At 42.2% G+C, this 16,794-nt stretch overlaps 1 protein-coding gene across 3 annotated transcripts in view; it reads right to left on the minus strand.

Annotated features, from left to right (window-relative positions):
- BRSK1 (BR serine/threonine kinase 1) overlaps nt 1-16,794 on the minus strand; it is a 227,696-nt gene that overhangs the window by 89,703 nt on the left and 121,199 nt on the right. For all 3 annotated transcript variants that reach the window (XM_069947613.1, XM_069947612.1, XM_069947611.1), the window contains exon 2: nt 288-382. In XM_069947613.1, the coding sequence (XP_069803714.1) occupies nt 288-382 (95 nt within the window). The remainder of the gene's footprint in view (nt 1-287; nt 383-16,794) is intronic.

Consider the following 16,794-nt stretch of genomic DNA (forward strand, 5'->3'; position numbering starts at 1 on the left):
TTGTTGCAAAAGTAATCCTTTGGGTCTAGTATCCAACACAGTTCTCATCCGACTGTTCTACTAGGGCTGGGTTCACACAATCAGTTTAACATATATGTTTAATGGAGGGGGGGAGCGGATGGAAAAAAAACCCAAATCTATTTGTGGTCATCCGCTTGGATCCATTTTTCCATTGACTGTTTTGTTTTCTTTCTTTTTTTCTTTTGCATTTTTTTTTAGCTTTTAATGTAAGTAAATCACTGCATTTATGTTTGTAACAGTAAGTACAAGGTGTGTCATACACCTACCTTCATTAAGACAGACTCTGAAAGCTTTTCTCGGTTTACAATCTTTATTGCCACTTTTTGTCCTGTTATACAGTGAACACCTAGTTTAACCAACCCTGTGAAGACAAGGAAGAGACAAGGTTAGGATCAAATGAAATTACAATTCTGATTACTTAGATCATGTACATATGGCAACAAGTCAGAAGTTTTCAAAAGCTTCTTGTATCATATACAAAACTATTGATTAGTGTGTATGTACCCTTATACACATATTACTGCCAAACAATAGGACCACCCACTTGCACTACAGCACTGTACTCTGACCCAAGAAGTCTCCCTAACCTTCCAAATCATAGCAAATCCACTTCAGGCTGGGGCTTGCATCAGGGGACAGGACTGTGGAGGTAATCTCTTCATAGCTGTAAACCCTCTCTCCCTGGACAGAGAGTGCTGCTATACAGTGCCCACATATGCCCTGCTCATTCCTTTATGCTCCCTGCAGTCTCTGCCAGCCCTTGTGTTTCCCATCCTCTCCATTCCTGCTATAATGTACCTGTACTTACACTCAGCTATTCACACTGCTGCTATAATGTGCCTGCACTTACACTTAGTCATTCACACTGCTGTAGAAAAAAGTTTCTGTCACTGTCCTCCTGCACAGCTCTGTGATTCTTACTTCCTGATTGGTCCGTACTGAGCACACAAACCCTCCCCACTGCTGAAATGTAACCACAGAGGCCTCTGACAACAGCCCTACTTCTCTATTCTAGCCTGTTGTACTACGCTCCAGCATTATGGGGATCTGCACCTCCATTCTGTATCTACAAACTGCTGCTGATTTTTCATTCCTATGCACTCACTATACATTATGCACCACATGCTACTTAGCTTTCCTCTACAGTAACTTATAATTTGACATATCCATCTTTCTAAATGTTTGTGTTACCTGTTATTCAGAATTATATAATCAAAAAATCAATATTTTGGGGGTGTGGAACCATTTGTCTGCATTTCAATGATTTCTTATGGGAATATTTGCTTTGGTTTTAAAGTGATTTGGATTACAAGCACAGTCCCAGAACAAATTATGCTCGTAATCCAAGGCACCACTGCATTTTGGTCAGTATTTTGAAACCAAAATCAGGAGTGTATTGAAAACACAGACAAGCTATGTTCACACATTGCTGAAATTTAGTGGATGGCTGCCATGTAACGGCTGTTATTTCAAAACAACGCCTGTTGTTTTAAAATAACGGCAATTATTTGTCATTAAATGGCGGCCATCCACTAAATTTCAGCAGTGTGTGAACATAGCCTTTCTGTGTTTTCAATCCACTCTTGGTTTTGGTTGCAAAATACTGAGCAAAAATACTGTGTGTAAGCATAGCCTCAATGTGACAGGCTCTCTTTAAATTATCTGGAACTGACTGCTTGGAAGAACTGTAAGATGCTACCACTATTGTAGTGAATTAGTTAAAAATGGAGGTCTGTCAGTAGGTGTCCCTCAAACTGTATTAGCCATTAACCCTTTATAGTTTACTACTTTTTGACTATTGTGTAAATGTCCTTAAAGTTCATAAGTGTAATGGCAGCTGCAGATTAAGGCCTAAATATACCCATATATGCCAGATAATGGATGATTTTAACTAAAATGATTGATACATTGGTGAAATTTGATAACAAATGATCATTATGGCTGACCAATGACAGACCGTCATGACCTTAGGCAACATCCTCATGTATTTTGTATGACATTAATCCTGAGCAACTAGTTTTTACACAGGCCTATACCTCACTATGCAGAATCAAAGTCTGTAATATGTACATAATTATGGTTCATATAGCAATAAATTCCAGTCATATTAGTATAGACACAAATTGCATGAAAGATATGCTTGTGTATATCTATTTTACTATACAGTTTCTTCAATTTCTTCCAACAAACTTAAAGATTTCTAGTTGCAGGGCCCCAGACTGCACAGATTATATGCCGTCCAGTAGGTATCCAGCAACAAGTACTGTAATAGTTATAGCTCATACACGGATTTCATCAGCAGGATAGCCGATCACCATTACATGAAAATACCTGCTCTTCTTACTGAGTGAAATGAACATAGAACAGACTTTATTCAGAAGCCAAATGAGCGACAGATAATTGGCTCATTTGCAGACATGTTAAGCCTCAAAATACTACAGGATTCAATTGTATATCAGCGCACCTTGTTTATGACGGACTAATGATATCTTAAACTACTACCATAGGCGGCAAACATGGAGGATATAATATCTAACATTTCCCAAAGTGCATTACAACTATTAATATCAATTATTTATATGGTGGTACAATAAGTGGCCACTTTATGAAGAAAATACAGGCAAATGGACAAAGTCCGGGTATGTGGGCTCTTTAGCTGCTGCTATCAATCTATTGTGTAGCTGTGGTAGAGACTGGAATGAAATAAACAAGAAACTCTGGAGCAGCAGGTGTCTACAACAAACTTTTTAACACGGTATATGCAATATAAGGTCAGGATCCATGAAGCTCCTAGGCCTCAATAGGAAATCTGTAACAGAGCCCCCAGTTACCATATGTCATTAGTAATACTAGTGTCTTCTTATAAGGGTGCTTTGGACCCCCTAAGAAGTCTGGGACCATCAGGAGTCACCCCTTTTTATGGGGGAAAAAATACACGCAAAAATGGATGCATCTGTGGTTGACCACATTTTTGTGAACGTTAAAGGTAACGGGGGGGGGGGGGATAGGGGGTTGGGAGCAGGCTAAAAGTTCTTACTGAAAAGTGTAAATTGCTCTTGTATTTTAACTTTGTAACTATGATGATATGGAAAATAAAAATATTTATAATTAAAAAAAAGTAACCTTTAAAAAACAGATGAGTTAAACGGACTGCAAAAACGGAGTGTGAACCTACCTTAAAGTGCTTCTGGATTCACAGAAACCACTAGTACTTCGTAAACCACGGGAAATCTTTTTCCCAGTTTGCACTTATATATACAGCTGACTATGTATCTAATGATTTGTCTAGCAGGATGGTCATACTCCTCCTGCAATTAATAAAACTGCCAGCTGAGCAATATGCCTGTTCATTTTTTGTAGAGGTCCCCAGTAGGTAGATAGATAACCCCCCCCAGCAGGGGCATAGCTAGAATTCATGGGGCCCCATAGCAAAGAAAACTGTACGCCTCACGCACAACACAAAGTTGCGCAGAAGCAGACTACCTTCTGCTTAACCCTTTATGTACTGCAGTGTAAAAGTGACACAAACCTTACTCACATGCTGCAGCACACAAAAGGGTTAAAAGCAGAAGAGAAGGAGATCTCTGCCACATGGCAAGTGCACTAATAACCCCTAACCTCTGCAGGAGAACAGAGGTCAGGGATTATCAGAGCAGTGAAGCAGAGATGGCTTTCTCTTCTGCTTTTAACCCATAATTTGTGCTGCAGCATGTAAACGAACTTTGGGTCACTTACACACAGCAGTACATAAGGGGTTAGGCAGAAGGACACAGGACTGGCTGTTCCCTGTGCATCCCCAGGCCCCCCTCCCCCACGGGCCCCATAGCAGCTGCCCACCCTGCCTCTATGGTAGCTATGCCACCGCTCCCCCCCCCCCAGTAAGTAGTGGCTCCCGTGTAGGTAGCCACGTACTGCCATGTAGGTGGATAGGTGCCCTCAGTTAGGTAGCTGGTGCCTTAGCAGGTTTTTGCTCCTAGTAGATAGATTGGTGGGACTGATCCAGAATGTCTTTACCATTTATTAACTCTGTTTTAACATACGTTACTGAGAGCTGAGATAAAAGGTCCTCTACCTGTGTTAACTGAACATGAACAAAATGTTACCATAAACTGACAGCAAGCAGTTATCCTTAAAATAGTGAGGAATTGAAGTATATAGGCAGTATATTCAATATCCAGTACAGTATGGTGTACCCTACATTTTCTCTTTTCTTTTACATTGCAGTGTATTTGTACTTCTGGAAACTTTTTTTTTTTTCTTCATTTTTATTCTTTCCTTAATTGATGAATCTTGGAAATTGATGCAGTTGTTAATGCTAACTGTAAATGTAGCATTTGTAGGATTGCCATACTGACATGTGTATTCAGAAGGCGGACGAGATGACAATAAGCCATTTTATCCAGAGGTACGCCATTATTTGCATCAGACACAAGCACTAGTTCTTTGTTGGAGAATTCCCTAAATTGCATTCATTTTCAGAGTGACCTTAATAGCTGAACGTCGGCTGGATACATGTGTCTACTTCAATGCTCTGATCTCAGACTGCTCTGCCTGTGTTAGCATTCACCAAGGTTTACAGTGTTTTTAGTAAATTGGAACAGGATTCAGAAGATGAACCCTCAGGTATTAAAACAAAAATCCTTTGAAGCTGTAGAATAGAGATTGTTACTGAAGTTGTAACACGCAGGTCACATATGAAAGTGCCAGTTAATTTACTTAGGGGGTTTACCCCAGAAAATGAACACTTTGCAGCGTATAAGAATATTAAATCTCCTTCTTTTCCGTCTGTGCACAATTTTCATTGTACAAAGAGCGAGCATAAATTTATACTGTGTAGGTATTTTCTGTTCTATGACAACAGGCGATAAAACACGATAAAGACTTTTTTGGCATCAGATTTTAGTTTAAGTGCGGCGTCCTGCAACTTTACAAAACAATCAGCTTCATCTGTCTCCTTGAAGGTTAACATTTCAAAATATTACGTAGAACTATTGTTCTCTATCATAATATTTATAATGGCGTAAATACTTTCCACATTTTCTGTAAACTTACAAGCATATTAAGGCCATGTTCACACTGCGTATGAGACCGTCCGTTCCGTGACTCTGGCCGGGTCACCGAACGGACGGTCTCAGCCCGGATCATCACGGCCGGTATTTAAGTACCGGCCGGATGATCTATCCTCCGTGGAGCTCTGATGCGGGCATCAGCACCCCCGATTTAGAGCTTCCCATAGCACAGAGTGAAGCAAGCAGCCGGAGCCGCTCGCTTCACTGTGTGAACTGACAGGTCCTTCTGCGGGCGCAATTCATTGTATTCCGTCTGCAAATAATGGACCTGTCAGTTGTTTGCGGCGCCGCATGGGAACCGGCCGTAGCGTATACGATGTGTGTACGCTCCGGCCGGGATCCCATAGCAAATAATGCTATGTTCCACCCCGCAAATCTACGGCTGTAGTTCTGCGGCGAGAACTACGGCCGTAGATTTACATAGTGTGAACATAGCTTTAAAATGTATTCTTATCTCATCATTGGTATTTGCTAGATTTCTTGTATAAATTTTAAGCAGCATTACAAATAGGCAAAACAGTTCCGATACATATCCAGTATCAAAGGGAAGAAGAGACGAAAGAGTAAAATATAACTCTAAAATGAGCCCTAAGAGTTATGAGCCATCGGTATTTGTGTGTGTGTGTGTGTGGGGGGGGGGTTGGAAAGCAATTGATGGGTATGCAGTCTGATCAGTCAAGAAAACATTAATAAAAACTCAAGATCCTATGATGCCAAAATAACATTAGGGGGGTAAAAAGATAGACTAGGAGTAGAAGAGGGGGAAGGAAGTGACGATAGCTGCACTCTTAAAGCGAGACAGAAAATTGTAGGTAAGAAATTTGATGATAAGGTAAGAAATAAAAAATTGTGAAAACTTAGGTATGTCTGAGATCCATTTACTGAGAGCTGAGAGGTACTTCCCAAAAATTTATTTGGATATTTTGTTCTGTTAGGGAGAATATCAAGCAACACACAAGGAGGGGATTTACCACATCGTGGAGATGGGAAGACGGTGCAAGTGGCAAAAAGTTGAATTTTTTTTTGACAAACACCTGTTTTGCACAAATTTCTTTCTACTTTTTGCTGTCTGTGCGGCAGGGGGGGTCGGGGTTCTAGGACAATAGGCACAGCTGTGCTCACGCTGTGTTCATCGCAATTGATACCTGCACAAAGGTGCAAACTGTTGCTGTAATCTACATAATCTATGTGAGCTCTGAGTTGCTGTAGATTTCAGTAAGGATGAACAAGCAGCTCCAATGCATCTGTATGTGTTCAGAGGAATACACCTCTACATACTGTAAATCCACCATGGCTATGCACTGTCAGGAGATTTTTAAGCCCAGTACTGGGGTAACCATTAAAGCTGTCTTGGGGAAATGTCCTGAAACAGTATTGGCTATGCCATCATCCTTTGACCTCTGCAACCCCACCAATCCTGAGAATGAATGGATGGCAGTGCTGATTTAGTCATTATCTGCACAGTATTGTCTGCCACTTGCTGTGCAGGAGAACAATGCATCAATGGAGGCTCTTGAGTAAGTCAGTACGATTGCAATAGGCAATTTATATAACTTTTATTTTACTACTTAAAAAATACAGCTTTTTAAAAATTAATAAATATACTTAAAATTGCTTTATTTTGATCCTTATAACTGTCAGGGTCCGGCCCACGCGCTCGGTGCCTGGCTCTGCCAGAGAGGGCGGCCGGACTTCTGGCTTTTGACTACCCCTTTGGACATGTTTTTGTACAGCACCGCTGACCTGTTATTGACTCGGATTTCCTACTACGCTCCCATTCTGTTTGTCTGTCTTGTTTTGTTCAGTTTTGCACTTTTGGAAAGATCAGGCACTGCCATCCAGTTTTCCATTTGCCATTCAGAGCATCTGATACAAGTAGGAAGGGACAGAGGGGCAGGTGCCAGTGTCAGGGCTCACCAGTCCTTGTGTTTCCCTGTCCCTATCCTTACAATAATGTTCTTATGTTTGGGTCTATGGAGCTATTTGAGGGATTGTTTTTTGTGCCATAAACTGTATTTTGTATCGGTACCTCACTTGCGTACATGCAACTTTTTGATCAGTTATTACATTTTTTCTGAATGTGATGTAACAAAAAATCGGCAATTTTGCACTTTGGCGGCGTTTTGAGCTTATGCTATTCACCGTGCAAGATCAGCAATGTGATAATAGCTTTGGTGATTCTGCATGCAGCGATAGCAAATATGTTTATTATTTTTTTGTTTATAGTTTTTATTTAAAAAAAATAGGAAAGGAGGGTGATTAAAACTTTTATATGGGATGGGATGGGATTGGTTTTACATATTAAATATTTTTATATTTTTAACTTATTTGTACTCCCCCTAGGTTATTTCTATGTGCAATACACTGATTGCTCATATGGATCAATGCAGTACATGTACTGCATTGATCCATCAAATCAGCTCTCAATTGCTTCAGCCTGCTGCAGACAGACTGAAGCATTCCCAGATGTCCGGCAGCCGAGGAAGCCTTGGGCTTCTCTTACATTGGATCGGCTCCCCATGATCTTGCAGTGGGGAGCCAATCCAGCCACCAGACAACCAATGAAGGTTAGTAAACACCATTTAAATGCTGCTGTCAGTTAGGGCCCCACTTCTCACTGACAGTACTGCATCTTCATTAAAGTTGATGTCCATTGTTCTGTTTTTAGGTCCAAAACTCTTATAGATCTGTATAAGTTTGGCTGCATGCCACCACCACTAGGAGGAGCTCACAGTGTATTGGTTTTTGCAGTCTGTATTGGGTTCCCTTCCATTACAGATCCTTTAGAAGTCACATGCCTTCCCTCTGTTAGTACACCATTGATTCAGAATCCCTTTGTTGCATATAGATGGAGAGTACTTTTGCAGGTTGCACAGAAAGGGATGAGCCAGGGCTTGCCTCTTCAACCATCCCTAGCATAGGCTGCTACATAACCCTTCATGAATAGGGAATAAGATTACAGGGGCACAAAACGTCCTAGCTACAGAACAGAATAAAACACCTATAGGGACTTTATTAGTAATGTGAGAATCCTTACATATTGATGCAGCAAGAAAATTCTGTCCATTACTGACATACCCAATATAGCAGTAGTATTGATTATTAATCATGTTATTCTGGGAGAGATAGATATATGCTCTTTAACTGTGTTGGGATTTTTATATCCATACGCAATAAGATTTCTCCTATGTTTTGCTTCAAATCAAAAAGCCTTGAATGCGGTGAAAAATGACTTCTTCAGCTTTATCGTGTGGAAATAAAATCTCATTATAAGATGTGCAGTGTGCTATATATAACACTGCCTCCACCTCTCCCAGGCAGACAGGGGATCCTCCGCAACGAGTCAATGAATCCAGCAGGCATGCGACAAATATGCCAATCCACCAAGGTGTTAAGCCGGAAAGATCGTCCTATTGTTACCTTGAGAAGGACACTTTCTGAATAGCAAGAGAAAGATATGAAAGATGAGGGAACAAAACAAGAGGGAAGCCTGAATACTGGCACCACAGCAAAACAATCCCATCCCCTCTGGAGTCATCATTCACCAGCATAAAGAATCCATGAGCCTGCGCACAGGCGGCCAGTCGTGACCTTGAGGATTCCAGTTTCTTATGTCTGCATTTGGCTGTGGGACAGCTGCAGTGTGATACCAGATCTATAGTCCCCTAGAGATAGACACAGGCTCTGGTGCTGCAGCACAGATACAACCTGGGCAAGGAACGTTCAAGCCATAACTCTCAGTCAGCCGTACATTTATTGTGTCACCACAGTGAGATGACTCCTGGTACCACAGATGGAAGGGGAACAATTCATATAAGGCCTTCTAATGATATATGAATCCTATGTGGTATAGCATTGTTATGAATATTAACATAAGCTTCAATGTATGATTTTATTACCTGATAATGGTAGATTCTGAAGGATTACTAGAAAAGTGTCTCTCTTTTATAGGTTATTACAATGTTCACAGTATTTATAGAAATAATTACTATGGACCTGCAGAACTGCATAACCTGTTAGCTGTTAAATTACATATAGTAGTCATGGACAGGTAATATCAGTATAGTATTCAAGATTAAAAGTGCAGAGCTTTACAGCAACAATGGGCCCGGTACTAGGACGGCACAGAATCCCATTTGTTACATAAGAAAATATTATTATACAAAGCATATAGTAAAAGTAGGACCCTCTTTCCCTCTTAAGCCTCTCCCCTGCACAGTCTCCCAATACTCTCTTACATGTTAACTTCCTGCTTCACAGGAGCTTTTTATGTATTCTTGTATTTCCTACTTACATCATCATCTTTAATTTCAGATGTATCCCATGCGTCCCTCATACTCTGGAACTCCCTACCCCCTTTTTGGACCTGGATATGACTGCGCCATCTATAGCTATACAACTGCATGCCTCACAAATTTACAAATTCTGTCTCTCTCTCTCTCTCTCTCTCTCTCTCTCTCTCTCTCTCTCTCTCTCTCTCTCTACATTCAGTAGTCAGGCAAATAAAATACAGGAGGAAATTGCTTGACTTGCAATTCCACTCCAGTCAGTGACAACTAGTGAAATTCAAAACTGTGGGGTTCACTATCAGGCACTGCAATTCCCAGCAGTAGGATGCAGATCTTGAAAAACTGATATGCCAGGCTTTAGGCCCAGCCCAGAGCAGTAAGGTCCTTGGCTTACATCTCCTCACTGACTTCTCCTGCCCGTCCAGCTCCTCACTTCACACTTTTTTGCATTAGACTCCTGTAGAGAGAGCTACGCTAACTTAGCTTTACCTCCCTCCTAGAAAGTTCCTTCAGTTTTACGGCCAGATTTATTGAACTGAGTAATTGAAACAGGCCTAAACTTTACATAGCAACCAATCACAGCTCAGCTTTCAGCTCTGGTAACATGAAAGCTAAGCTGTGATTGGTTGCTATCAGCAGTTTACACCAGTTTCTATTGTACACAGTTTGATAAACCTGGGCCTTAGTGTTCTTGAAACCTTGACTCGGCCTTTGCATTGCCTGTTCACAAAGTGAATAAGCTGATCTTAGACATCATAATGGACTAAAATTTTATGTTTTAGTCCAAAGGTAAACAAAAAAACTTTTGCTTTTCACTTTAAAAAATGTGTTTTTCCTCTCTTAATGAGCTTCAATGGGAAAACAGCCTAAGCACATGCACTTTTTATAAAAACTGCACACTTTTTTACAACTGATATGTCACTTATTTGGGGCAGTTCCAAAAAAATTCATTGACGCTAAACCATCCCCACCAGTTGTTTATGGGTCTGTATTGGAAATGACCTAAAGATACATACCTAAAAAAAAAAATTCTTAAAAAGTCTGTGCTTTAAAAAATAGCATGGAAAAGCTGCACTTATTTACAAGCTTGTATTGTAGCGTAATTTCCAGGCAGTTTGTACACAGGGAGATTTATCAAACTGGTGTAAAGTAGAATCATCTTAGTTGCCTCTAGCAACCTTTTATTCCTCACAGATTCTTTGAAAAAAGAAAAGTGGAATCTGATTGGTTGCTAAGGGGCAACTTAGACAATTCTACTTTACACCAGTTTTATAACCATGTGAACATAGCCTAATACAGAGTATCATATCAAGGCACAACAGCTTCCCAAGCATTACTCCTTTCTAGCAGCCTATGTGTAGTTACATACATGCATGTCTTTAGTCCTGGATTGCTGAATAAAGTCACGGTCTAACTATGTGCTTCCCATATGCTAGGGTGACCATCAGTGGCAAAGGTGTCTCCCAGTGTTCCCTGCGTCATTATTGGTATACATAGTAATAGTCACACAGTGAGGGATAAAGTGCCTATGTTTTATAATGACATTTGATCTTCATTGAAAAGCTCCTTAAATGATGATAAAAGAGCAGACGATGAAGCTACAACAATTGTTGTGAGTGAAATCTACCTGATACATGGATTTATTGCCCGGCACATTTGGGAAGATTTAAAGCAGAACGTGAAAACGCCATTAATCAGAACACCGAGAAATTAATACATTTTATGATTTAAATCAGGTACAAAAAACATCAAATGGATTGATAGGTTTTTCTCTGCCACAAATTCCGGGTTTATAAATGTGACAACAGCCTCCATTAACATTTTATATTTATGAACTCCCCCCTGGGTTCTATATAATGGCATACACTGGGGAACCACGTACAAAGAAAAGTCTGACATATATCATACGTACTTGCTATAATTCTGTCAGGAAGATCTGAGCAGGTTAAAAGCAGAAAATCACACTATGTAAACAGAGGATCATGAGGTAATCTGGCCACAGACCTGATACCCGACAGATGGAAGTTGTATGGCTGCGACCATCCACACTTGGACCTATACATTGTGCTGATACCAAATGATATTTCAGATTTCACAATGCTCCCATAGTGAATAGGAACTCGAGATGACTGGATCTACTAGATCTATACTAACTAAACTATAATGCCTGTGCTTAAAGGTGAAATCCAGAAATTTATAAAAAAAAAAGTTTGTAAATCAACTGGTGCCAGAAAGTTATACTGTATAGATTTATAAATTTCTTCTATTCAGATACTTCAAGACTTCCAGTATTTATTGGCTGCTGTATGCCCTGCAGGAAGTAGAGTTTTTTTTCCTAGTCTGACATGGTGCTCCCTGCTGCCACCTCTGTCTGTTCCAGGAACTGTATAAATCCCCATAGAAAAAAACTCTCCTGCTTGAACAGTTCCTGAAACAGACAGAGGTGGCAGCAGAGAACATTTTTTTAAAACTAGAGTATGAGAGTATTACTCTATGAAAGGGGATTTCCAAGAAAAAAATTTTACATTTTTGTTACGTGCCTCCCTGTGCACTAAAGGAAGACTGTAGACTGTTAAATCTTCTGGTCCCTGTTGCGGTCCTCTACTTCCCCCTTTTAAGAGACATTTTGTGCGGGTAGGAACTGCCTATTTTATCCAATGAATGGGTCAGAGGGCGCAAAATGTAATCAGGAGGAAGAAGAGAACTGCAGCAGGAACCAGAAGACTTGGCAGCAGCAGGTGATTGATGGAGGTGAGTATGCAGGTTTTTTCTATTTTATTTTCAGTGCATATAACATTTCTTTTTCCTGGAAAACCCGTTTAACTCAGAATTTACTAATAGTGTATTTGAAAATAAATGGATTTTCTAAACCAGAGAGACCCCCCCCCCCCCCCCCTTTAAAGTAGAGACTGTAGTGTACAATATTTATTGGCTGAGAAAAGTTTATGTAAAGTTAGTAAGTAACTAAATCACAGCTGCAGTATGTGCTGATTCTCATTTCAGCACCACGGACAAGGTGTGATCACTGGTGTTTTCTCAAAGGGGTTATCCAAAGCTACAAAAACATGGCCACTTTCTTCCAGAGACAGCACCACTCTGGTCTCCAGTTCAGGTGTGATTTGCAATCAATCTCCATTCACTTCAATGGAACGGAGTTAAAAAACCCCACCCAAACTGGAGACAAGAGTAGTGCTGTTTCTGTAAGAAAGAGGCCATGGTTTTGTAGCGCTGGATAACCGTTTTAATGCCACTGTTATGGCTCTTTTTCTAACATTTGGTGGGGTTGTAGTTTACACCAAGAGATCGGGCACAGGTAGGATTTGTTTGCCATATGTCGACAGCGCCTTTAGTCAGGAAACCATATTGAGCACTGTATAATGGGAATTACAATGGCAACAACTAGAAGTCTGTACACTATATCATTTCTCACAGCAAAGGGTGTACGACAATAGTATCCAGCCTAGGTAACATCTTGTTTCCCACTCTGAACTGAATGTAAAAAGCGAATCATTTAAATAAACCAGATATAACAGCAAAATAATACCCAATAATACAAATAATCAAATGAAAAGGTCTGACAATAATAATACTGCCATTAATGCTCAATGTCGCACTTCAGACACTATTATAATTATGCTTCAAGGTAATGAAACCATCAAATGTAATTGTTCCCAAGTAGACTTGAAGCTGAATGTTTACTACACATCTAATGAGTCAGTAAAATAATAACATATTCATTATCAGTAATTCTAGATTTACATACAAAGTATAATCAGTGTAAATGTTTGTAAATGATAACAAAATCCACAAGTACTAGACTCATCTATATCATAAAAATGGAAGTCTGTCTGTCTGTCTGTCTGTCCCCTATAGACTTCCAAACGCCTGAACTGTTCGACCCCAAATTTGGCACATAGATACATTGGGTGCCACGGAAGGTTAGAGCGAAGGTCCCGTCCCCGCCAGATGTACAGGAGAGGAGGGGGAGGAGGAAGAGCGTCCCATAAAAATGAATGGGAAAATCTCCACACTGCACACACAGGTGACATAATTATTGCTGCAGGTCTCCAGCAGAAACAGCAGTTGGAGGGCTTAGCAACCAATAGGATTACTACTTTCATTTTCACAGGGAGCTGGACTCTGATTGGTTGCTAGGGCAGCTGCCTCACAACAGATCCACAAAAATAAATACAGTAAGGGTGCCTTCACATCTACTGGATCCGCAGCGGATTTCACACTGCGAATTCGCAGCAAAATTCGCTGCTGATCCAGTGTCATTCAACCCTATGACACTACATACTCGCAGCGAGATTGACATCCCGCTGTGAGTATGTAGATTAACCCCCTCTGCGGCCGGAGCGTAACTTAAACTGACAGAGGCCCCCATCATCCCGCCCGCAGGCTCCCCTCCAGTGTGTTCAGCGATGTGCTGCTGCTGCCGGGCACAGCTCTCTCCTCATGGCTCTGGACACTGCACACACCGCTCCAGTTTGCTTCGGGGGGACGTCGAGAGGAGAGAGCCGTGCCCGGCAGCAGCACAGCACTGCACACACTGGAGGGGAGAGGTCTGTGCGGGCGGGATGATGGGGGCCTCTGTCAGTGTAACTTACGCTCCGGCCCCCAAGAGGGTTAATTTACATACCTGCAGCGGGATGTTGAATGACACTGGATCCACAGTGCACTTCGCTGTGAATTCGCAGCGTGAAATCCGGTGCAGATTCGGTAATTGTGAATGCACCCTAACAGTGTACAGTGTATATACAATGTATACAGTAAGGTGCTTACCTGCCGGGTGGTGGTGTTGGGGAAGGTATACAGTAAGGGGGTGTTAGGGAATGTATACAGCATGGGGGCTACCTGCAGGGGGGACTGTATACAGCATGGGGGTTACCTGAAGGGGGAAGTGTATACAACATGGGGGCTACCTGAAGGGTGGAGTTTATACAGCATGGGGGCTACCTGCAGGGGGAATGGTATACAGCATGGGGGCTACCTGAAGGGGGAGTGTATACAGCATGGGGGCTACCTGAAGGGGGAAGTGTATACAGCATGGGGGCTACCTGAAGGGGGAAGTGTATACAGCATGGGGGTTACCTGAAGGGGGAAGTGTATACAGCATGGGGGCTACCTGAAGGGTGGAGTTTATACAGCATGGGGGCTACCTGCAGGGGGGATGGTATACAGCATGGGGGCTACCTGCAGGGGGGAGTGTATACAGCATGGGGGCTACCTGCAGGGGGAAGTGTGTACAGCATGGGGGCTAGCTCAAGGGGGGAGTGTATACAGCATAGGGGCTACCTGCAGGGGGAGTGTATACAGTATGGGGGATACCTGTAGGGGGAGGGAGTGTATAAAGTGTGGGGGCAACCTGCAAGAAGGGGGAGTGTATACAGTATGGGGGCTACCTGCAAGGGGGGAGTGTATACAGTATAGGGGCTACCTGCGGGCCGGTGAAGTGTATACAGTATAGGGACTACCTGCAAGGGGGGTATAGAGTATGGGGGCTACCTGCAAGTGGGGGGAGTGTATAGAGTATGGGGGATACCCGCAGGGGTGGGGGTGTATATAGTATGGGGACTAAATGTGGAGTGGAGTATATACAGTAAGGGGGCAACCTGCAAGAAGGGGGGCACTGTATAGAGTATAGTGGCTACCTGCAGGGGGGGGAGTGTATAGAGTATGGGGGCTACCCGCAGGCGTGGGGGTGTATACAGTATGGGCGCTACCTGCGGGGGGACGGTATACAATATGAGGGCTACCTGCAGGGAGGGAGTGTTTACAGTATAGGAGTACCTGCAAGGCGGGGGGGGGGGGGGTTGTGTGTGTATAGAGTATGGGGGCTACCTGCAGGGGGGGGAGTGTATACAGTATTAGAAACTTTGAAACCTCTTCTGTGTTGTCCTCACAAGGATAAAAGGTAGTGCCTAAGAGGGCCAGATTATGATGATGCAGGATTGTGTATGCACTTATTATTATAAGTTGCAGGTTTTCTGCACACACCTTACTTATGGTCAGCAGTCGGGGGGGGGGGGACCCAAACTACACACTAGAGGTATACAGGACCCCAGAACTATACACTACAGGTATACGGGACATCCACCAACTATATACTACAGGTATACAGGACCTCCACTAACTGTCTCCACTGTCAATGTTGTACAGTATATAACCAGGCTCAGCATAACACTACCAATGTTGTACATAACCAGGCTCAGGGGCGTAACTACCACTATAGCAGCCATAGCGGCTGCTATGGGGCCCGCCGCATCAGGGGGCCCCATGGCCTGCTCCTGCAATACACTGGGCCCCCTGAGCCGTCATCATTTGCAGCACCGGTCGGCCCTGCTGGTCTCCTGGGTTTTGCAAATGTCCCTTTAACTGCAAGCACTCCTGACCAGAGCTAGCAGTTATGTAGTTATGACTTCACTTGACCGTTTAGTGGTCAGTCGGGGGGGGGGGGGGCAATCAAAAGTTTGCTATGGGGCCCAGCCATTTCTAGTTACGCCCCTGACCAGGCTGTATATAACACTGCCAATGTTGCATATAATCAGGCTCAGCATTACACTACCAATGTTGTATATAACCAGGCTCTGTATAACACTACCAATGTTTTACATAACCAGGCTGTATATAACACTGCCAATGTTGTATATAACCAGGCTGTTTATAACACTGCCAATGTTGTATATAACCAGGCTCAGTATAACACTGTTAATGTTGTATGCCAGGCTGTATATAACACTGTTAATGTTGCATATAACCAGGCTGTATATAACACTGAAAATGTTGTATATAACCAGGCTCTGTATATAAAACTGCCAATGTTGTATATAACCAGGCTCTGTATACAGTCTGATTACATGATGACATCTCAGTTTGGCTATTAGGTATTTAGGATGTTTAAAGTTTTAAATTTATTTTTAACCTACAATTTACATAAACAGTGCAGAACTGTTGGAGTATATAGCATATAAAGGGATATATAGGGCTCCTGGTGATTTCCCCTTAAACAAAAAACAAAACAAAACAAGGGCATAGATTTGCCTCCTGAGCGACCTTGAAACAAATCTAATTAACACACTGACACTTTATACCCGGGCAGCGCTGGGTACATTTTCTAGTATAACATATAGGGAAAAATGGAAGATGCGCTGTAATTGGTGGCTATGGGCACCCATTCAATCTTCATGGTTTGTAACACTGAAAAACTTAACACTTCACAAAACGTAACTTTTCTATTACTCATGGCCGCTGTTGCTGATTTGCACCAATATCCCAATTCAGCACAAATGAAGATCATCCAGCCGGATGAACTTCACTGACACCGGACGTTCTGTGACGCAGATAGGTCACAGAATGGCCAGATGTCTCGCGTGAACTTGGCCTAAGCCTGTAGTGTTGACCCTGATGTAACT

This window comes from Dendropsophus ebraccatus, chromosome 12 (genome assembly GCF_027789765.1).
Source record: "Dendropsophus ebraccatus isolate aDenEbr1 chromosome 12, aDenEbr1.pat, whole genome shotgun sequence".
NCBI classification, from domain to species: domain Eukaryota; kingdom Metazoa; phylum Chordata; class Amphibia; order Anura; family Hylidae; genus Dendropsophus; species Dendropsophus ebraccatus.